This window comes from Gopherus flavomarginatus, chromosome 20 (assembly GCF_025201925.1).
Source record: "Gopherus flavomarginatus isolate rGopFla2 chromosome 20, rGopFla2.mat.asm, whole genome shotgun sequence".
Lineage (NCBI taxonomy): Eukaryota > Metazoa > Chordata > Testudines > Testudinidae > Gopherus > Gopherus flavomarginatus.
This window is the reverse complement of record NC_066636.1, coordinates 19,963,689-19,986,613: the sequence shown is the minus strand read 5'-3', so window position 1 is coordinate 19,986,613 and position 22,925 is coordinate 19,963,689. Positions and strand designations below refer to the sequence as shown.

The 22,925-nt window shown below is 56.4% G+C and overlaps 1 protein-coding gene and 1 long non-coding RNA gene across 4 annotated transcripts in view; one reads left to right on the top strand and one right to left on the bottom strand.

Moving 5' to 3' along the window:
- LOC127038205 (uncharacterized) overlaps nucleotides 1–22,925 on the top strand; it is a 246,081-nt gene that overhangs the window by 70,426 nt on the left and 152,730 nt on the right. The window lies entirely within an intron of this gene.
- On the bottom strand, nucleotides 247–22,907 carry MTMR11 (myotubularin related protein 11). Of its 3 annotated transcripts, XM_050930690.1 has the most exons (18): nucleotides 22,455–22,907; nucleotides 17,389–17,461; nucleotides 15,008–15,150; nucleotides 14,733–14,805; nucleotides 14,092–14,234; nucleotides 12,789–12,873; nucleotides 12,504–12,651; nucleotides 11,019–11,106; nucleotides 10,445–10,533; nucleotides 9,974–10,098; nucleotides 7,358–7,424; nucleotides 7,028–7,098; nucleotides 5,563–5,735; nucleotides 4,113–4,283; nucleotides 3,303–3,548; nucleotides 2,699–2,977; nucleotides 2,481–2,604; nucleotides 1,072–1,162 (listed from the first exon to the last, which is right to left on the bottom strand). In XM_050930690.1, the coding sequence occupies exons 1-17, from the start codon at nucleotides 22,509–22,511 to the stop codon at nucleotides 2,491–2,493; spliced, it is 2,145 nt and encodes a 714-aa protein (XP_050786647.1). In that variant the 5' UTR covers nucleotides 22,512–22,907; the 3' UTR covers nucleotides 1,072–1,162; nucleotides 2,481–2,490. The 3 variants fall into 3 exon arrangements, with proteins under 3 accessions (XP_050786648.1, XP_050786647.1, XP_050786649.1); XM_050930691.1 differs by lacking the exon at nucleotides 2,481–2,604 and having other exon boundaries at nucleotides 247–1,162; nucleotides 22,455–22,902; XM_050930692.1 differs by lacking the exons at nucleotides 1,072–1,162; nucleotides 2,481–2,604 and adding an exon at nucleotides 1,169–1,265 and having other exon boundaries at nucleotides 22,455–22,906.

The window sequence follows — 22,925 nt, the reverse complement described above, 5'->3', positions numbered from 1 at the left end:
TCTTCACCAGCAGCGCTACAGCACCATTGCCGATGCAAGACTGTAGCGTAGCCCTGCCCGGAGATGGGAGCTCATGAGGGCTCCCCGTAATCTACTGACGATAGGGTTCTCTTGCTCGCTTTTTCCCACCCTGCTTCTGAAAGATTCAATTATTTTCCCCTCCCCTCCTGCTTCAAAAGCCTTGATTGAAAGGGTCACTTAGAGAATCCAGGCAGGGGGTTACAAGCTTTGCAGAGTTGCCGCTCAGGGACGGGTGCCAGACTGACAGTGCTGGAGATCGGAGGCCAGCAATAACCTAGGGGATGGGTACAGCATGAGCAGCGGCAGGTTAACCCTCGCCTACCCTTCCACCCACATGCCGCCCCTCTGGGGGAGGTACACAAATGAGCCAGCCTCATCAGCTGAGTAAGTCACCCTGGGGGAGTGAGGAGGGTGAAGGTGCATGAAAGATCAGAGAATGGAGAGAGATACAACTCAGACTGAGCAGCAGCAAAAGCGGTTGGACCCAGTACCCTGGAGTGCCTGCCCCAAACCCTGCAGTAACAGAATCCTATGCTGTAGGTTTTGCCAAGCAGCACTGGAGAACACTGGAGTTGTTCGGTTCCCGTCAAGACCCCCACCAACCGAACCCTGGCCAAACACCCAGCATGGGCGGGGGCAGGGGGCTTAACCAGACTCAGGGCCGGGCGGGGGCTCTGGGATTGGGCCCGACTTTGAGGAGGTAGCACTTGGGAGGAGCCACGGTTATCTGGGCACCCACCACCCTGAGCTGCGTGAGTGGGAGCGAGCCCTTTAGATGGGACGGGGTTGCCCGGTTCCCTTTCCTGAAGCCACAAAAGGACGGGCAGCTCCCCGCATCACGAGGAACAGCAGGGCGTAAAGTCCATTGAAGCCGTTCCTACAAACCCAGGTCCCCCTCCTTGGTCCACTGGCCCAGCGGACAGATCCAGTTCTGCCCGGGACGCTCTCCCATCTCCAGCATCGCAGCAAGGACACGAGGCCGTCCAGTCTTCGGGGTGTTTCACCTTCAGGCGGCTGGCGAGAAGGGCTCTGCGTGCTGCCATGGTTAGGCACCCTAGCAGGTCCCCTCGCCTGTCAGTCGCCCTCGAAGCAGGTCCAGCTCTTCTGCGAGTTCACTGAGCGTGGAGGCAAAGAGGCCACGCTGATGGGGAGAGTCAGAGACAGACAGTCAGGGTGGCTCAGGGCTGGCTGAGTCCACACTGGGAGCACGTGCAGCAGCTAGGTGTGAGTTCCAGGCCCTGGAGCTGGTGACGAGGCGAGCGAGAGACTTGGGTATAGTGCAAGTGCTTGGGGGGGACCCAACAAGCTCCCCCCACAGCTCTGTATCCTAACCCGAGTCAGCCCTGGTTGGAACAATCCGGGCAGATAACACGGCTCTGCTCATGCCCCTCCATCCTGTTGCAGGCTGGGTGCCTGGCGCAGACCCACCAATACCTGTCTATCTTGACCTGCAGCAGATGCTGCTATCCCAGGCCTGCGGTCCCCGCCATACACCCAGCTCTACCGATGCCCCTCCAACTGTTCCAGCCCTGAGCCTTTCCCATACAAAGTATTTTACGCAAATCACCGGAGCAGCCAGGCCTGGCACGAGCCCACTGGCCAGCTGCCGGGGATTTTGAGTCTTCCAGCTCAGGCAGATTGAGATCACTAATGAGATCTAAGCCATGCCAGTGGCCAAACCAGAGCCATGTTCCCCTGCCCCCCAGAGAGCCGTGCTACGTTCTAACGCCTACGTCCAGGAAACGTTTCGATGCCCTCGGCAGGCTGTGCTGGGAGTGGGAGCACCTCAGTAGTTAGCGAATGGCCAGTGTGCAGCAGTGTTCTGGAGGCTCAGCTGGGGAAGTCTGTTTCTAATCACAATCTTTTTAAGGAAACCAAAAGTGACAAGGCATCATCGACCATTTATTTATGTGTCCCTCTTTCCAGAGGTTTCTCATGTGGGGTTCTTCGATGTTTGTGTGCCTATGCCCCACCCCCCAGCTGGGTCAGCTGCAGCCTCCCTGGATCTAAAAACCTGGGCCCAGCTCTGTTCTGCAGGGACCCTCTCTATTATCTGTTCGGACAGCACCTAGCACAACAGGGCTCTGCTCTCCAGGCACCATCGTAATAAGAATTAATACAGCAATCAGGACTCCTGGGTTCTCTTGCAACTGACTAGTTGTGCCACCTTCACTTTGCCTCAGTTTACCCCTCTACACAAGGGGGTATTAATACTGACCTACCTACAGAAGATATACTTTGTGTATCTTCATTACCACCCTTGGCCTGTCCCCACACCCGGATTCGACAGAGGGGTAATTTGCTACTAATCTACAGTTTTTAACTGGACACCCATCGCTGTGATATCAGACCCCATTGAACCACTAATGTATTTATCCTCACAACCCCCTGTGAAGCAGGGCAGGATTATCCCCATTTTACACAGGGGAACTGAAGCACAGAGAAACTAGATGACTCGCCCAAGGTGACCTAGAGAATCAGTGGCAGAGCCAGGAAAGCCGCCAGATCTCCTGTGTCCCAGGCCAGTGCTCTATCTGCTAGGCTATGCTGCTCCACCCAATAGCAATGGGATGCACAAAGAGTCTGCGGTAGAGCAGAGAAGTGGCTCCTAGGTCCCAGCTCAGAGCCTTAACCCCACAGCCACCCTGTCTGCTAATGTCCCCGGTGCCGGCGTTACCTGAACTTCCTGGCTTCCCCGCAGGTAACACCTTCTCCAGAGCTGGATCAGGGGGCCCACAGAGGCAGGAAGTAGCAGCCCCTCAGGCTGCAGGGGGCAACCGCTGGGACTGCTCCTCAAGGACCGGTCCTGTTCGCTGAGGCTCTCTGAGGACTGAGCCCGCCACCAGCCCTTTTTGGAAAGCGAGCCGTTCTTCCAGGGGAAGAGGTGGGTCTGCGGCGAGAGGGCCCCCTTGGCAAACAGGTACATGGTGCCGTTCCCAGACAAGGCAGCTTCCAGCTGGAGGGAGAAAGAGATGGTGGCGGGGGGAAAAATCCACAACAGTAAAACCCAGCAGCAAAACAGGGTGGGAAAACGTGCTTCACCCACAGCAGGATACTTTACTGAACCTGCCTAGGAGAGAGCGTGGACTGGGGGCTTCAGCACTCCTGGGTTCTATTGCCAGCTCCACTAATGACACAGGAAAAAGTAAACTGAGGCTCAGAAAGGCCTCGCAGCCATTAAGAAAACCCAGCTGTCCTGACTCCTACAGCCCCATGGCGTGACCGCTAGGCAACACTCCCTGCCGCCAAATCGCTCCTAGTACCCCCCCCAGCGCACTCACCTTATCACCCCCTAGTGGGGCAGATTTGCCATTTGGAACAGTGGTGCTGCCGCTGCTCCTGGCATAGGCGGGATTTCTGAACTGAGCCCTCTGCTGGGTGGTGTAGCGCAGCGCCCAGTCCCAGATGGTGGGCAAGTAGGGGCCCCCTCTCTCCTTCGCCAGGCGGCCACCCTTCTGCAGGATCTCCAGGGGAGGGGGTTCCCGCCAACCGTTGACGGGCGCGTAGATCTGGTTGGAGGCACGGTGCTGGGGATGGACAGGGAGCGTGAGCAGTGTCTCCACAAGGCACAGTGAATGCACATCTATATCCCTTCGCTCCCCAGCCCCACGAGAGGCTGCACTCCATATCCCACTAAGGCTGGGCCAGGAGCAGGCCTTTTGAGGGGAATGTTATGCATTGAGGATCTCAAAGCGCTTCACAGAGGTGGAAGAGGAGCATGAGCCCCACCCTGTTCGATGGCTGGGGAAACTGAGGCACAAAGGAGAGAGTTGACTCACCTGAGGTCAGGCACTGAGCCAGGAATAGAAGAACTCAGGAGTCTTGTCTCCCAGTCTTCTGCTCTAACCATTAGGCTCTGCTCCCTCCCAGAGCTGGGAATAGAACCCAGGAGTCCTGTCCTCCAGCTGCCTGTTCTAGGCCATACCTCACTCTCCCAGCTGGGAATAGAACCCAGGAGTCCTCACTCCCAGGCCATGCATTAGCCACGGCACTGGATTTCTCCCTTCTCCACCCATGGTAGGATAGTGCTTGGGGCACTGTGGAGCAGCCAAGTGTTTCATTGTAGCTGGGAGGCTCCATGCTGGACCCACCTGATTCCTGCGATCTCTCTCCCACTGGCAGTTAAACAGGAAGGTGCTGAAGAAGGGTATGTAGCTGCTGTCGTGGAGGGCTAACAGGTATGTCTCTGTGAACTCAAAGGATGCTGGGAACTGCTGGAGCAGCTGCCACATGCAATCCAGGAAAAGCAGAAACACTGGAGACTAAAAGACAGAGGGGTGGGGGGGGAAGTAACTCCCTGAGGAAACAGCAAAAATGCAGGCAACTCTGGGGTGGGACAGAGCAGCTCCTGAAACAACCTGCAGCAACACTGCACAGTGATCGCTCTCCCACCACTGAAAAGCAGCTGCCTCTGGGGTGGAAAGTAGCAGCTGCTGACTTGCCATGCCGCAATGCTGCAGAGATTTACCCAGAAAGGAAATACCGTCAAACTGCTCATGGCAACACTGCGATGGACCAGGGCAGCTTCAACAACCTGCCCTGGGGATCTGAGCTCAGGCCCTGCTCCCACACAGGAGCAAAACGATCTGTGTTCCATCTCTGGCTCCTTAGCATCTGGGCGCCTCGCCATCTCCAGTGCATTTATCCCCACAGCTCTTGGGAAGCAGAGCAGGGCCATTATCCCACTGGACGGATGAGGAACTGTGGTAGAGAGGGAGCCGACAGCAGAGCGGGGAATCGGACCAAGGAATCCAGAGCATCCAGGCTAGCACGGAAACACCAGGCCATCTCAGCCGACTTCTGCCCGGCAGAGGCCAGAGAACATCGCCCAGCCACTCCTCCACTGAACCCGGTAGCTTGCAGCTGAGCTAGAGTGAGTCTTTCGGCAAGAGCCCAAACACTCCCCAGGCAAAAAGCTCCAAACAGCCACTCCAGTGGCTAATTGCCCCCACCGGACTCCAGCCTGGGCCGGTACCGGTGTCATTCACAGACTGCCCAGCAGAGGTCCCCACCAGAACAGTGGAACCTGAGCCAAGAAAACAAAGTCTCCCACTGGACAAAGCCTAGAGGGGTCACTTGGGTTTGGTTCTGATGCCACAGCTACCTCCGATCCCCACCCAGCCATCCATGCACCTTCCCAGCTGCTGCCTCCACAGCCAGTTGCTCCCACCCAGCCCCCTGGTCCCAGCCCCACCATAACAGATTCCAACATGACTGGCGGCAGAGGGAAATCCAGAGCCCAGGATGCTTGGGCAGGGCAGACGCTGGGAATGCTTGGATCAGAGCCGCTTTCTGAGTCAGGTGTCCCACTGATGCAAGGGGGAGGAGGGAAGGCAACCGTCAGTCCAGGGAACCCTCTCGGTTTTGCACGGCCGTCGAGCCACGCTCCCGGCCAGCTGTGCTCGGAGCAGAGCTCATGCGCTGGGAGATTATTCGACACCCCGGTGCCACCTGGGTCAGGCTGGTAGAACTCCCATCACTCTCTAGCACCTCCCCTCTGGCCGGGCATCAAGCCAGAGCCGCGCATGCTCTGAGACTCACCTCCTCACGGTCGTTGTCCCGGAGGAGGTTGAGGCGCTGGAGGAAGGGGTGCCCTGCCACCACCCACTCCTTCTGCAGCAGGCTCTGGAACCCAAACTGGGTACGGGTGTGGGGATCCGACAGGACCTGGATGAGGGAGGCCAGCAGGCAGTTCAGATCCCGGTCGTCTGACTCTGCGAGGGGGAAGGGTACAGACAGTGAGGGACCTCGGCTAGGGGTCAAGAGGAACGTCATGGCTCCACTGTGCACAGACCTCTCTGTTGCAGCTGCCAACGCTGAGGCTGATCAGCAGTAGCTCTTGTGATGTCCCACAAGGATCTGGATTGGGACCCACTCAATGACCCTGATTCCCAGAGCCAGTCAGCCCGCCCATTGGCCAGCATGGAGCCTGTAATCCAGGCACCCCTTGGGGCCAACAGGCAGAGGGCACAGGGGTTGCATAAGGTTTCCCAGGGATCAGATATATGTACAATAGTTCACCCAAGGGTGACATGTGAGGTCTCTACCAAGAACCAGTCGCCCACTGGTCTTACAGTAATTGCAAACTGGGTGGATAGATAATATTTAGGGCATTAGGGATCTGAAAATTATGTTCTTAAAGTCTTGGACTTAAGGCAATCACCAGGAGGTAACAGACACCCATCTCCCTGCCTGACCATTTGGCTACTGTGTATTGTATGCGACAGGTTGGAGACCTATTTGCATATTGAGCCAGTGAGGAAATGAGAAACTGAAATCTACAAGAGGAAACAAACAGTGGGGGGACCGGGAAGTGTCTGACAAAGGGTGGAGCTGACATATGTTGGGGATGCAAAGAAATGACACTGGGTCCTTCACCTAGGAGCCAAGCCGGACCCCGGCTGTAAAGTCCTGCAAGGATTTGGGGTGAGCATTGCTCTAGGAGACAGGAGAGGACTTTGTTAATTCGGGGGCGCTCTAGAATGCCTGCTGTGAGGTGTAACCATTTGTTTACTGCCATTTGCTACTCCTTGCATCTCTGGGCTTGGCCATGGAAACCCAGCCTTGGTTTCACCAGAAGCAGATCTAAGCGCTGTGTGGTAAGCGGGGTGGTGATCTGGGTGGGAACTGGGAAGTCGAAGTGTGCTCCTTCTTTGGGAGCAGCGAATTGGTGAATGCTGCCAGTGACCAGCGCACCGGGGCTGGACTCTCCACGGAGATGCTCGGTGTGCCGATCGCTAGCCAACAGAGCGACAGCAGGGCCCACGCAGCCTAGGACTAGAGGGAAGTGCTTGCAATGCCTGTGATTGGTGGGGTCGGGGAGACAAGCCTGCCTCACGCAAAGGACAGGTAGTAGCGAGGTGCATCCCAGCCCTGGGTACTCCCAGGAGGCATCACAGATCCTGTACCCAGGAGCTCACCCCCCTCTCAGGCTCACCCCACACCTGGCCCAGCCTCAAGGCATCCAGCCTGTGCCTGGGCCAGAGGAGGGAACGACTGACCCTACCTTGCAGCATGATGGAGCGGGACCTCTCCGCCAGCAGGACAGCCACCTCGCACGCTTTCCTCACACAAGCCCTGCAAGGAGAGGGGGTCATTACTGACAATGAAGACTCTGCAGCCAATGGGAAGCAAAGGACCCCATCACCCCCCAGCATCATCTGAAGTTCATCCAGCCAGGCACGGTCCTGCAAGCCACTCCCCCCCAGAGCTCCACCCCAGGGGACAGCTCCCAACAGAGGGATGGTGGTTACCCAACCCCACCCACCTGCCAGATGTTCTGTAGGGCCCATGTGCCTGGATTTAAAGTGTCAGCATATAGGGGGGCAGCTCTCACCTCACGTGCTCCAGCCAGCGCGTCCCCTCCAGGGCGGAGAGCCATTTCTCATCGGCCACAGAGGAGTCTGAAAGGAGGCCACGCCGAATTACTATCTTGGCTGCAGAGGGGTTTATCCGGCCTCCCTCCGTGTCGCACCATGTTATCGTTATTGGGTTTTAATCCTCACCACCCCCTTGGCAGGGAGCGGGCGATTATCCCCAGTCAGACAGGGAAAATGAGGCACAGAGGAGGTAAAGTGACTTGATCCAGATCAGACGGAGCCTGTGGCAGAGATGGGAACAGAACCCAGGTCTCCTCAGTCCCTTTGGGCTGCCCTTTCTGTGGCAGGTCAGGAATTGTCTCAGAGAGGGGACAAAGGAAGAGACCCTCCAGTCCCATCTGCCTCTCAGCCAGTGCTGGATTGTGCTCTGGCTTTGTGCTCAGGCCTGGTTTGTGGCTTAGAATCATAGAATATCAGGGTTGGAAGGGACCTCAGGAGGTCATCTAGTCCAACCCCCTGCTCAAAGCAGGACCAACCCCAACTAAATCATCCCAGCCAGGGCTTTGTCAAGCCTGACCTTAAAAACCTCTAAGGAAGGAGATTCCACCACCTCCCTAGGGAACCCATTTCAGTGTTTCACCACCCTCCTTGTGAAATAGTTTTTCCTAATAGCCAACCTAGCCCTCCCCCACTGCAACTTGAGACCATCGCTCCTTGTTCTGTCATCAGGTACCATTGAGAACAGTCTAGATCCATCCTCTTTGGAACCCCCTTTCAGGTGGTTGAGAGCAGCTATCAAATCCCCCCTCATTCTTCTCTTCTGCAGACTAAACAATCCCAGTTCCCTCAGCCTCTCCTCATAAATCATGCGCTCCAGCCCCTTAATCATTTCTGTTGCCCTCTGCTGGACTCTTCCCAATTTTTCCCACATCCTTCTTGTAGTGTGGGGCCCAAAACTGGACACAGTACTCCAGATGAGGCCTCACCAATGTCAAATAGAGGGGAATGATCACGTCCCTCGATCTGTTGGCAATGCCCCTACTTATACAGCCCAAAATACCGTTAGCCTTCTTGGCAACAAGGGCGCACTGTTGACTCAGATCCAGCTTCTCATCCACTGTAACCCCTAGGTCCTTTTCTGCAGAACTGCTGCCTTGCCATATGGTCCCTAGTCTGTAACAGTGAATGGGATTCTTCCGTCTTAAGTGCAGTACTCTGCACTTGTCCTTGTTGAACCTCATCAGGTTTCTTTTGGCCCAGTCCTCTAATTTATCTAGGTCCCTCTGTATCCTATCCCTACCCTGCAGCGTATCTACCATTCCTCCAAGTTTAGTGTCATCTGCAAACTTGCTGAGGGCGCAGTCCATGCCATCCTCCAGATCATTAATGGAGTATCAGAGGGGTAGCCGTGTTAGTCTGGATCTGCAAAAGCAGCAAAGAATCCTGTGGCACCTTATAGACTAACAGACGTTTTGGAGCATGAGCTTTCGTGGGTGAATACCCACTTCGTCAGATGCATGCATTCACCCACGAAAGCTCATGCTCCAAAACGTCTGTTAGTCTATAAGGTGCCACAGGATTCTTTGATCATTAATGAAGATATTGAACAAAACAGGCCCCAGGACCGACCCTTGGGGATCTCCACTTGATACCGGCTGCCAACTAGACATGGAGCTATTGATCACTACCCGTTGAGCCCAACGATCTAGCCAGCTTTCTGTCCACCTTATAGACCAATCATCCAGCCCATACTTCTTTAACTTGCTGGCAAGAATACTGTGGGAGACCGTATCAAAATCTTTGCTAAAGTCAAGGAATAACACATCCACTGCTTTCCCCTCATCCACAGACCCAGTTATCTCCTCATAGAAGGCAATTAGGTTAGTCAGGCATGACTTGCCCTTGGTGAATCCATGCTACTGTTCCTGATCACTTTCCTCTCCTCTAAGTGCTTCAGAACTGATTCCTTGAGGACCTGCTCCATGATTTTTCCAGGGACTGAGGTGAGGTAGACTGACCTGTAGTTCCCCAGATCCTCCTCCTTCCCTTTTTTAAAAAGATGGGCACTACAATAGCTTTTTTCCAGTCATCCGGAACCTCCCCCGTTCACCATGAGTTTTCAAAGCTAATGGCTCTGCAATCACTTCCTTGCGTCAAACAGCCAGCCCCTTCCAGGAGGGGAGTGATGGCCTTGGGGTTACAGTACCGGTCTAGGCAAATCATGTAATTCCCTGTGCCTCCCTTTCCCCCTCTGAAGCAGGGCTAATTCCTCCCCACCTGCCAGGGGATTAGGAGGATATAACCCACAGCATAGAGACACTATGACAATGGTGGAGCTAGACAAGCACCTCGAGCAAGAGAGGAAACTGGAAATCCAGCACAGGTGCATCAGATACAAACTAGTGACAGACTCATAGACTTTAAGGTCAGAAGGGACCATTATGATCATCTAGTCTGACCTCCTGCACAATGCAATTGCCCTATGATTCCCAAGTGGAATCCAATCCAGATTGCCCAGGTTCTCCCAGCTGAAGAGCTGGTTAGTTACTGTCTGGGATTTCCCAGGCATCAGCTCAGGCGAGCGACTCCTATTGAGAAAGGATCTCAGCTCCGGGGCTGAGGCCGTGTCTCACCAGGAAGGCAGAGGGCCCGAAGCTTGAGGTAAGAGAGCTGGATCTCTGCAGGGCTGGGCAGGTCGGCGGCTGTCTCCACTATCACGCACTGGGCGTGGCCAGCGAGCATCAGCGCTTCCACAGACCTGCGGAGAAACGCAGCCGCGCCGGGAAGGTGGAATCACTGTTTCGGCCTGGGTTATGGAGCCCTGCAGCACAGCGCCTCCAAGTACCGTATGGGGCTTTGGGGTCAGCACCAGCTATAAGTGGACAGCACCCCCATTACATCACCCACCCAGCTCCTTGCAACACAGCACCCCCTAGTGCCACACTGGGGCTTTGGGGTCAGCACTGACTGTAAGGGGAGAATGCCCCCTATTGCGCCCCCTCCCTAGAGCAGCTGAGTTTTCCTTGGGAGTCTTCCACCCCAGCTCCCCTGAGCTCCCAGGCTGGAGCAGCGCAGCCCCATTCCCACATCCTCAAGGATCGTACCTCACATCTTCCTTCTCGGGGTCTGAATCAGCGTGAAAGCCGGCAGCTCTCAGCAGATCGCTGCCTCCCGGGTGATGCCAGCACAGCCTCTGGGGAGATAAAGGGAAACGGAACGAAATGAAACTCCACTGGCTGCAGGCTCTCCACTGCACACACCAGGGCCCCGTGCCCTGGGGCCTTGTCTTCCACCTTCCTCTTCTCCCCCCAGCTCCAGGGACCTGCCTTCCCCTAACTGGCTGTGATACACTCCCCAACAAACAACCTGGTGGAGACCCTCCCTCCTCAGCCTTCCCTCCCTGGCTGGTTCAGGAGTGATGTAGTCACCCATTGATAGCTGGCCAGCTTCATGGGGCACCAGCCGCAGGGAACCCAGCCTGGTGTGTGGTGGGGGGAGGGTCTCACACCTATTCCACCCTGCTGGCCAAATGCGCCCCTGCCTCAGTAAGAACCCCACCCTCCCACAGCACCCCCCAGTGGTTGCCCCATCACCAGAACCTGGTGAGGTTGTTAGGAACCACCCTCCCCTGCCCAAGGCGGCAGCTCACAGCCTGCTCCTGGGGCAGAAGATGCTCACCGGGATGCGCCTGGCATTGAAGTGGCCAAAGGCCCTCTTGAGCTCGTTGTCCAGGAGCCTGCTGGGGACCCAGAGGTACTTGGGGAGGCTGTGGGAGGAAGTGGAGTTGGAAGGGAACCAGCTCAGAGCACGTGCGGAGGGCTGCCAGCCCATCTCCCCAGCCCAGGCAGCACTGCCGCCTTGCCCCAAACCTGTTCAGGTGTTGCACACAAACCTTACAACCAAAGTGGGATGGAGGACCCTCGAGGCCTCTCCCACTCCATTACTCCAGCACCTGCCTCCTTCCCACAGCTCCCCCTTCGAGCACTCTCAGACCTTGATAGGAATCACCTGCCCCTTCCTCACCAGATCTGATTGTCAGACAGGGCTAGATGGCCCCTGGCCCTTAAAGGAGGCACATCTCCCTGTTACAAGGCCATTCTCTAATGCCAGATTGTAGACAGGGTGCCTGCCACTCCCACAACTCACAAGACTTCCCCGGATCCACCCCACGTTAACACGCACAGATGGAGAAGAGAACTCAGGGTCTGCTGGCCCACAGCCAGCGTCCCTCCCACACATGCTAGAAGAGAGTTCCCACCAGCTCTCCCTAGAGAGGCCTTCCAGCTCTTGGGAATTTGACAACCAAAGGATTTTCCCCAGAAAGCGTCCGTTTGTCGAAACCCGGAGCTTTCCGCATGAAAGGTGGTTAGTTTTGGCTCATTTTGTGAATCAATCATTCAGGGGAAAGCTCCAAAGCTGTCAAAATGTTTCGTTTTGATATTTGCAAGATGAGGAATTCCAGTTTTCCGGTTCAAAGCCCTGTTTGGTTTAGAAACTTGAGCAAATGAGAGTAAAACAAAAAAGTTAAAGGGTTGAAATTGGAAGGAAACTAAAAGTTTTTCCAGTTCAAGGAAACTTTTGAGATTTTGACTTCTCGCCCCCAATCATCCCTTCCTTCGGGAGTGAAACATGGTTCGAACTGAGGAAGCCACATGCCCTCGGAGGTTATGCTCAATCCGGCAGGGGGCCATCGATATGGACCTGGGACTGTAGCAGAGGGCTGAGCACCGAACCCGCTGAAAAAAGGGGGTCTGAGAGTGTTCCCATAGCAATTACTGGAGTGCACCCGGAGGGGCTGTGACCACGGGTGCTGGGGGGGAGGAGGCAGGGCCCTCCCACTTTTTACCAGCCGTAAGGGTGGGTGATGGGGGAGGGAGAGGAGCGAGCACGGGGCGAGGCCTTGGGGGGAACTGGCAGCACAAGGGCAGGGGAATGGGCAGGAAGGCATGGGGGGGTGGGGCCACAGTTTAGGCACCTGTAGCCCCCCCAGTTTTAGGGCGCTTCCGCTTCCTCTGGCTGTAACACGCTCCCATGCCGTGGGCTGGGCTTAGAGCTATCCACGAGGATCTAACTCACCCCCCGACCCCTCCATGCCTGGGCAGAGGGGGGCGGGGGGGGGGGGGAAGAAAATGGATGATGACCAGCAGCTGGGTCACACTTTACCTGGTGGCCATGTCAAAGCGCTCGTTGACGGCGCTGACCCTCCAGCCAGCAGCCCCGAGCCGCCTCAGCTCCTTCTCCCAGTCACAGGGCCTCTCGAAGAGCAGCGTCGAGGAGGACGACGACTCCTCCGTGCTCAGCCAGGCGTTTTCTGAAGCCGCAAAGGAGGAATGGCTGTCAGGGACGAGCGGGGAAGCACCTTGTGGGTCCAGCCACCCCAGGGATGGGCCCCTCAAGCTGCCAGGGCCTGGGGGATAGAGCTACATGCCAAGCAGAGATGCCACTTACCCAGGTTCCTTATAGCGCCAGTGTCGTACCACGTCCCTGCGCTGGCCCTGCTGCTCTCCTGAGCCTGCACAATGGCCAGCGTCACCTGGAAAACAGCAGCAATGGGGGCACCTCAGCAGGGGACCTTCAAGGTGTCTGGGGCTGTGGGCAGGGTTTGGGTGCCAACAGGAGGGCAGAGGGTATGCTGCCAGGATGGGGATACAGGAAGGCCCCCAGCAGGGCATTGACCCACGGAGATTTGTAGCCCAGGACAAATAGCCAGCACAAGTCACTACAGCTGCAGGCCCATCGCTGAGCCAAACAGCTGAACAGAAGGGTCCTGACGGGACCCCGGCCAAGCCCTCTGGAGCAGAAACCCCACCCCAAGCTTTGAATCTGAATGTTGCCGCTCAGAGCTTCTCTTCTGGGCAGGGCGTGACAGGCTGGGTTTTCAAAAGAGCCGAGCTGACAACTCCCAGTGAAGTCAATGGGAGCTGGGAGCAGCAGCTGGCGGGTCCCAGCTAAGGCAGAGACGAGAGCTGGGGACGCTGGGTGTTTCAGGGCATCAGAGGATGGCTAGACAGGGGTCGGGGAGGGAAGGGTGCAGTTTGCCTTGCCCAGGTTCTGCGGCTCTGACCCCTGTGGGAGGTAGATTCCTCAGGAATCAGACCTCGGTAAAGAAGGAAGAAATGAAACATCCTGCTCCAGGTCACGCAGGCTGGATCTGCCCTGCAGCTGGGCGGTGCCGCTCCCGGCCTGGGGAGACACTCATAAGCGTGCTGTAAACAGCAGTGTGGATGCTGTGGCCCGGGCTAGTCACCAGAGTCCAAGCCCGCCCAGCTCCCGGCTGTGAGCCACCCTCCGGCCACAATGCCCCCATTGCTGTTTTTAGCATGGGAGCTCAGCGGGGCTAGCACGAGTCTGCCTACCTGCGCTGAGCAGTGTGGACATCCCTGCCCAAAGTCAGCGGCAGGCCCCGGAATAGGACCTCGCCTCCCCCTAAACAGCTTCATCCCACTCCCCTCCTGGTGCTAGGAACTGAACCCAGGATTCCTGGCACCTAGTCCTGTGTTAATCCACCAGACCCCACACCAAGGGGTCAAACAACCCCCTGAGAGCCCCATCCTCCCACCCAGACAACACAGAGCAACAATCCCTGGTGTGCCCAGCCCGAGTCCCAAGCGGGTCCAGCTCAGAGCCAGTCCGCTGGAGGTGCCCATTCGTATCCGAGGGTCCCGAAGCCCTGAGCCGCTGGGCCCTGGGAATCGCCGGCCAGAGAGGGTCTGTGAGGCAAGTGCCCCTGTCTGCAATGGCAGCTGCTCACCTGACAAGCCCGGGGCTCCAAGCCACTGTCGTGGAAGCGGAAACGCAGCACCCGGAAGTCCCGGCAGTAGAGGACCAGCTCCTCCGGGATGAACTTGAGTGTAGAGCTGGCCGTCAGCACCTTGGCCTTGGTGAAGCTGTTCACTGCAGGGGAAAACCAGGTGGAGGAAGGGGGCTTAGACCCAGGAGGCCAGGCAACATTCAGCGTCAGGCTCGGCCCCCAGGGCAGCTGCATGGAGATTGCTCTGGGGAGGGGTGGCGGGGGGGGGGGTAGCTGACAACAGCCTATCAGGATTGCCCTGGTGATGGGGAAGCCCGGGGGAAGAGCACACAGCTCACTCCAAGAGCGGCCCTGCAACCTACAGCAAGGGCAAGTCTTTCTGCACCCCCCCGCCCCCATCAAGGTGCCATGGCCCCAGCCCTGCCCACAGGTAAGGGGGCAGTCAGTTCGCCATGGTCCAGCCTTGGCCTCTCTGCCACTGGGCCGGCTCATGCGGAGGTCACAGTGCCAGCCGGGGGGTGGATGCCGGGACGGAGGCAGTGAGCCACAGGGGCTGAGAGCCACCAAACTCGTCACAGTGGTGGAGGGGACATGGCTTGATTAGGTGGAATGTCATGGTGGCCCCTCCTGCCCCACTTTACCTGCCACTAGCCTCCTGATGCAGAGAAGGGCCACGTCGTGCTCACTGTGCAGGCGAGTGGAACAGCGAGGGGCCTATGCAAGAAAGGAGCAACGCTCAGAGATCATCCCCACTCGCAGAACCTGGCTCCACGGCTGGCACTGGGGACCCACCCCGGCACCACAGCCAAGGGGCTCCGACGGGCCAGGAGGATGGTGTTCGCCAGAGAGCATCAGGGCTGCAATTCAAGTGGCCGCCAGCACCGTCCCAGCCCCCGCCAGGCCCCCTCCAACTCACCCCCACCGTGTCACCAGGGGCTGGCTCTGGCACGAAGGCGACTCTCAGGTTGGTGCAGTACAGTGTGCCCAGGACGGATCCTTCGCCATCCCTGGAGCGGACGATCTTCCTCACATGAGCTGCCGCTTCCAGGACGTGTTCCCCTGCAGCGCGGGGGCAGCAAGAGAAAGGGGTCAGGGTGAGCTGGGAGAACGCTGTGGTTTGGAATGACCAGTGAAACCAGCTCCTCGGGGCGCTGGAAAGGAGGGGGCCAGAGGCAGGAGCCCAGGGCTGGCTGGGGAGTGACACAGAGCCGTGCAAGAGACTGGGCTAGGGGCGTGCAATGCCACAGGGGTGAAAAGCACACCGAGGGGCCAGATCCTTCCCAGGCGTAAACTGATGGAGCTCTGTGGGCTGCAGAGGAAGCAGGTGGATTTACCCCAGAGGAGAATCTGGACCTTTCAGGATGGGACATCCAGCCTGGCCATAACCAGACCAGGAGGGCTTTGTGCCCACAGCTATAAGCCGGTGTAACTTTCAGCGTCTAGGTCCGAAGGCCTGATCCTAAGGGGGCTGCAGTTGGAGCGGCTGGGGCTCCGCGCTGCTGCGAAGCAGGCCTCAGAACAGGCAGCGAATCGTACCCGCAAGCGACAACAAGCAGAACTGCGGGGAAAAGGGTTTGCCCCACAGAACGCCTGGACGGGGAAAAATGGAGGCTGCGCTCAGAACAGCTGGCCCTCGGCTAGGGGATTTCACAACCGGGATGGGGGGTGTCTCTTGACCAAGGATCCTTGCATGTGGGGAAGGTGGGCACACAGAGCCCCCGGCATGGGGCAGGGAGGGGAATAGGGGCACACAGAGCCCCTGGCCGGAGGTTATAGCGAGTCCCTGAAATAGCAGAGGAAGGAATGGTCCACACCAGGAGCTGGGGCGTAGGGGGGAAATGAAGGGATGCAAACAGCCCCTGGCATGCACAATGAGCTCAGCCTGCAGAAGCTGTGACCTGTGTGACCCTCTAGTACAAGAAGAACCCAGGAGTCCTGACTCCTATCTTCCTGCTTTAACCACTGGACCTCACTCCCACCCCAGAGCTGGGAGCAGAACCCAGGAGTCCCAGCGCCCGGTCCCCTGCTATACCCACCAGACCACACTGTCTCCCCTCAACATCAACACGTGCGGGCATCACAGAGCAGCTGGGCACCCAGCCCCAGCTAAAGAGCCTGGCTAGAAAAACCAAACACGGAGCCGCTCCTGCTCGAGTTCCCCTAGCCCAGGCAGCGTGGCTGGTGGAGTGGGGGCCCTGCCACTCATGCTGGGCAGGAGAGGGAAGTGCCCGGGTAACAGTTGCCTTTGTAGCGGTTCTTTGCTAGTCACGAATTCAGCAAAGCATCTGCCCCGGCCACTGCTTGCAGCTCATTATCCTAGCCAGAAAATGCCTTCAGACAGCTGCTGCTCGGAGCCCTGATTTAACCCTTCATGCCTCTAACAAAGAGCAAGAGTAACAGGCTCTTAAGGAGGAAGGGGATCAGGATTGGGCCCAGCTCAGTGATTTTTTTTTTTTTTATAAAAGATACTAAAGCTCCGTAGTATCCGAGTACTCATCCTTCAATAGATTAGTCCTCACGCACACGCCTGAGGGTGCTGTTATCCCGATTGTCCAAGTGGGAAACTGAGGCACAGAGAGGCCAAGGGTCTTGCCCAGGGTCATCCAGGGCACCTGTGGCACAGCAGTGATTCGAACCCAGTTCTTGGTTAGTGTCCAAGCCCATGGACCATCCTTCTCCGCTCTCCACTCATACTCCAGGAGGCCTGCCTCCCTCCCAGAGCCAGGGAAGGAACCCAGGAGTCCTGGCACCCCACCCCCGTGGGGGAGCCTGGGCCGACAGCAGATCCAGCAGCTATTGGACCCTGCAGTGCCAGGCCCAGTCGCAGCAACAGCTGTGAAGTGGCTGCGGCCAGGGAAGGAAGGGCTCCTCCACCTGCCCAGGGCACTCACAGGAGGTCTGGTCACCAGCGTATCACACGCACAGGCCAGCAGGGAGCTTTGCCCACCTCTGTGTGGCTAAGGAACACCACTGCTACCGCTCCTGTCCGGTGCTCGGCAGCAGCACGGCCTAGTGGTTAGAGCCGTGTGTGACGACTCTGGACACCTGGGTTCTATACCCAGCTCTGCTGCGTGACCTGGGGCAAGGCACGGCACTGCTCTGCTCTGCTCTGCGCCTTAGTGTCCCCCCCCCCCCATCAAATGGGGATTGTGAGACTGACCCCCTTTGAGATCTGCAGCGTGAAAGCGCTAACCTGGAGCTAGGGATTATTATTAGAACCATAGTGAAAGCCCCAAGGAAACCCAACCGGGGGTTCAAAACACAAGCCACCCGCTCCCCCGTAGCCAGCGGGGATACCTGGGATACACGGGAAAGCCTGGCAGTTCCTGTTTCTCCTGCTGTTCATGGCAGAGGACTTTGGACCTCTCAGCTGTAAAGAAAGAGAACAGGTCGCTGTTAGCTGGATGTAACCCTTTCTTTACTGTGGGCTAATGCACAGACATTGGAGAACCAGCCGGCAACTTTCACGGTCTATGGGGCAGGGGCGGTCTCTTTAGCCTAGGTCCGTATAATGGGGCCCTAACTGGGGCGCTGCAAAGCAAATAATATTTAACCCAAGCCACTAGTTAATTATTTCTTCCTGTCTGCAGTCCTGACTTCTGACCTCATCCCCTTCAACAGCACAAGGCTCAGCCAGTCACAAGGATCTCAGTGGCCAACCTCTGGGATTCTATGGGGTATATTTCTTAAAGCCCCAACTCCTGGAGTCCTGAGCATCTCAGCTTTTATTTCTGAATGAAAGGAAGTTTCCTGGCCTGGTGGTTGCAGGGGGGAAAAAAAAAAAAAAAAAAAAGCAACAAAACACAACCTCTAAAGGGTTTGAAACCAGGAGGCAAAGAACAAGAAACCAAACATTGGCTTTAAAATCTCCTGATTTTTAAGTCAATCTCATGATTGTTTTGGGACAGGGCTTGCGATTTTTGTTTGAATGCTTGGGGTTGACCACACTGGGATCTACAAGCCGTGGCTCTTACCTGGAAACTCCACCTCCTTCCATTTACAATTATATGGCAGGATGGTGATGGCATGCATGAGAGATAGCGTGGTCTAGTGGATAGTGCATTGGACTAAGGCCCAGGAGAGCTGGAAGGGTCTATTTCCCACTTGGCCACTAGCCTGCTGCCTCCTGACCTTGGGCGAGTCACTTCCCCTCCCTGTGCCCCAGATCACGAGTGGCTGTTCAGTGGTGGTGGTTGTTTAAATGGGGCCAACCAACAATATTTTTAAAATCTGATGCTTGGGGGGGGGGGTGGCCTGAGCACAGGATCAGGACCCAGGATTCCTGGGTTCTAGTCCCATCTCCAACCCTGACTCCTTTCTGGGGCCTTGGGTACATCACTTCACCTTTCTAGTGCAGTTTACCAATGGGGAAACTGAGGCATAATGAAATTAAAATGATTTTGCTCAACATCACACAACAGAGCTGGGAACAGATCCACAGAACCTCTTAACCCACACTCCTCTCCCAGAGCTGGGAATAGAACCCAGGAGTCCTGGCACCATAGATGACCATTTTTAAATCAGGGTGGGGTGTTTTTCTAAAAGATCTGGCTGAGGAATTATTCTGGGCAAGTTACAGGAGGCCAGACTAGGTGGTCACAGTGGTCTGTCCCTTCTGAAAGCTACAATTCTCAGCTAGCCACATGGCTATGCTGGTTTGGCTAATCCCCAGCAAGCTAAAGTCTCCTGACCACTACTGCCAACTGAGGGCAGCAGGCTCATGCCAGCCGAGGGTGCAGAGTAAGATCTGAGTGCCACGCTACCAGGAATCAGCTACATAGAGGAAAGATTAGCTGGTACAAAACTGCCTGAAACCCAAACCACAACCGAAGATTATCTGGCATTTTTGTTAAGCAGCGAGAGAGCAAACAAAGTGGAACTGCGGCAGAATATCTTCCTCTGCTCGATCAGATAGCGAGCCGGAAACCTCCTTGCAGCTGTAAACAACCTTCGGGGCCCAAAAGAGTGCACGTCAAAGTCTCTGCAAATGTAGAAACCAGAAACGTTTACCACCCTCAGCCCCAGGGATCTTACTGCTGGTGAAAGGGACAAGACTGACAGTCCCTGGGACCTTGGCAATCTCTGAGCAAGTCTGGTGCACACCCAGACGCACTCCCACCCAACTCAGCCCGATCCTGGAGAGATCCCCTATAGGGCAGAGAGAGGAGTTACGTCTCCATGGCCCACTGGTAGCTTGCAAGGCCAGATCATTGGGTCTGACCTCACTTCTGAGGCTGCCAGAAAGAGGGGCCAGTCAGTGCTGACTGGCATTTTAACGCCCGGCTCCTGGCTGCTAAGAACCAGCCTGAGGCAGACAGATCTGCTGCAACCCCTCTGTTAACACCTGCTGCCCAACACACAGAACGGGGACACGCACCTTGTTCCCAGAACCGCTTCGCAGAATTCAATTTTTTCAATCATTTTTCACAGGTGTGTGAAATTATGTGGCTCAGGTAATGGGTGGGGGGAGGGTCAGGCAGTAATTGTTTAATGACATCAGGGGCTAAGACCTCAAAAAGTCAAAGCTTTATCACCACTAAAAAAAAATTTTCAACATCACATCTCAAAATATGCAGCATAAACAGCCTTAAAAATCACACTAACAAATTCTCAAGCAACCTTGTTCGTACTTTGCCTAGCTGTGCATTTCGATTACCAGCCATGGAAAGATTTTTTCGTCGGGTAGCACATGCACACGGAGAAATCGACGTTCATCAACATGTACTAGTAGAAATCTAATCCGGGCAAACCTACCTCCAGACTCCCTTCCCTGGGATACGCTGCCGTCTGCATATTCCTGTATTGCGCCCCAGCCAGGCGAATGGAGGACTTGGATCCCTTCTCTCCTGCCTTTTTTGGTTTTTTTTTAAATCTGACTTTTTAACAATCTTTCAGTGTCCTTGGACCAGATCCCACCCTTCCCCTTGGCTGTTGGCTACCAACCTCCATCCCTGAAGTGGTTGCATTTCTCCAATGCTGCAACCTGTCTGTTGTTATTTACATTACAACAGTAAAGTAATACCAGTGTAAAAGGGTTTTATACCAGCATAGCTTATTCAGCTACATTTACAGAGACACCTTTATAGAATAACTGAATCCTTACTAGAGGTTGTGCTGCATTAATCAGAGCCATTGCAAACAGCTCTGGTTAAAGTTAAGAATTAGATACGTTCATGGAGGCTAGGCCCATCAATGGCTATCAGCCAAGATGGTCACAGATGCAACCCCACGCTCTGGGTGTCCCTAAACCTCTGACTACCACAAGCTGGGACTGGGTGACAGGGGATGGATAACTCACTAATTGTCCTGTTCTGTTCATTCCCTCTGAAGCACCTGGCACCAGCCACTGTCAGAAGACAGGATACTGGGCTAGATGAACCTTTGGCCTGACACAGCACAGCAGGTCTTACATGACGTGCTACAAAAACTGTGTGAAAGAGCAGCCCTGAGTAACTGGTTAGTGACACCACTGAGCATATGGGAGGCTCAGTGCCCCGTCAGCCCCCAGCTATGACATGACAGCCAGGCAAGACACCCCCCCAAGCATGGACCAAAATGTTAGGTGTCAGCAATCTATTCATTCCATGTGAGGTTCTCCCTGGGGTGGGGAGAACAGCTGGCAGCAAATTGCTAAATTTCCTAACCATGAGGGCTAATGGAAGAGAGTCCAAAGAGGAGTGGCAAAAAACTTATTTAAAGCACTGAGCAACAGATGGGAGGAAGCGGGGGTCCTGCAGTACCACAGACTTGGCCAAGTCACTTGGCCTCTGTGTGCCTCAATTTCCCCATTTGGGATAACTGCTCTGCCTTACAGGGGCCTGTGAGGTTAAATCCACTAAAGACTGATGTGCTCAGTCAGATAAGATGGTGATAGATCTTAGAGCTTTAGCAAGATGGCGAACAGCCTCAGCCTAACTGACAGGTACCAGTACAGAGCTCATACTCCCTGGCTCTTTTCATGAGTAGATCTCAAAGCCCTTTCAAAGGAAGTCAGTAGGATTACTGCCATTTTACCAGTGGGGAAACTGAGGCACAGAGCAGGAAAGCAACTGGCCCAAGGTCACCCAGCAGAGCCAGGAACAGAACCCAGGCCTCCTAAGTCCCAGTGCAGAACAGTGAAAAGGTTAACCAAGACCTGGGTCCCCCCACTCCTTTATAAAGAGGTTTTCTCCTCCCTTGAAATCACAGCAGTGATCACCCCTCATTGTCTCATTATTTCCTCCTGCTCCCCCATGTATCTGTCTCCACCTGTGGTCACCTGCCTTCTACTTCGATTGTCACCTCTTTAGGGCAGGGCAGGAGCTGAGTGTTGTGTTTGTCCAGCGCCTAGCACGGAAGGGGGGGGGCTGGGCCAAGGCTCTATGCAACACGAACAACAAATGAGGCTTGTTTGAGTCTTTAAAGATTCGCCGGCTCTCCTCCCAGGGCGCTCTTGGCTCCTCCGTAGCATATTTCTGCTCGGCGGTGGAAAACAATCGTCGCATTATGCAAGGAATGCACAGAGCCGGGCAGCCAAGGCAAACTTTCCCTGCCAGCTGACCCGCTCCAGCCCCACAGAAGCGCTGCGCAAACTCACGGCGCGCTGGAGGTTTGGGGGGTCAAGAAGGAAGGGGGGGTCACCCCGTTTGGAGCAGTTTGCAAGAACAAAGCCCCTTGGACAAAAGGATCCAGTCGCCTGGTGACCAGCCCAGTGGACAGCGCAAAAACTGGTCCCAGAAAGCGGGGGGGGGGGGACCCTGCCCAGGCTCCGAAGTAGAGGACAGAATGTACCGTGTAAACACCCCTGCTAAAAATGAGCGAGTTTCGGGCAACCACACGCGGCGCTTGGCGTCGGAAAGACCCAAGCCCGGCCAGCCAGGCATACTGGGAGCGGGGCTGCTGGCTGGAAAACCCGGAGCTGGGCTTGGGGTGTGCCAGGAGCACGAAACACCCCCACCCCCCCGCAGCCCCGGGGGCGCCCCTTGCAGCCCCGGGGGCGCCCCTTGCAGCCCCGGGGGCGCCCCTTGCAGCCCCCCCCACTGCAATTTTAACACCAAGGCTACAAAACAAAGGGGGGGCAATGCTATCCCCCCCAAAAATAATCACTTTGCTTCCAACAGCCAGAACCCCGGCTGGAGACACCCCCAGGACCCAGGCAGGGTGGGAAACTCCGCATATAAACTTTTTTTCATACCCCCCCGCCACCCTAGGTGCTGGAACTGGGGGGTGCCCCAGCATCCCTCTGGTTTGAAGGAGTTTTTCCTTCCATCCTGGAGGGTTTCCAGTTTGGTTCAGTGGCTCTCAGTCCCCCCCCCCCCAACACACAAACCATGCACATGGTTGCAGCCCCCCAGCATTTCAACCCCTCCCCCCTTTCCACTCACCGCAGGGCCCGGCTGGTGCTGCTGGATTTTAAAGGAGTTTTTGGAGCCCGATAACATGGTCGAGTCTCTTGCTGCCCCATAAAAAAAAGCCCAGCGGGGAGGAGGGGGGGTGAACCCCCCAGCAGGGAAGGGGCCAGTCCCAGCACCCGGCGGAGACGGCAGCGCGCTCAGTCCATGGCAGGGGAGGTGCCCGGTGCGCGCTGGCCGGGGGGGCCCTGCGTGGCGAGCCGGCTCGGGAGAAACTCGCCTCCCAGCCGCGGCAGGAGGCAGCCCCAGGTGGGAGGATGCAGCGGGGGCGGGGCCCTTGCAAGGTGCTGGCGGGCGGGGGCCGCTGGTTCCCTCCCGGGGGGCGGCTCCGCTCAGCTGCGGGTCCCCCCCATCGCCAGGGGAAACTGACCCGCTGGGTCCTGGGAAGAGGCTGAAACCTGCCGCAGTCTTAAAGGAGCCCGAGCCCTTTTCTGGGCGCTGCCC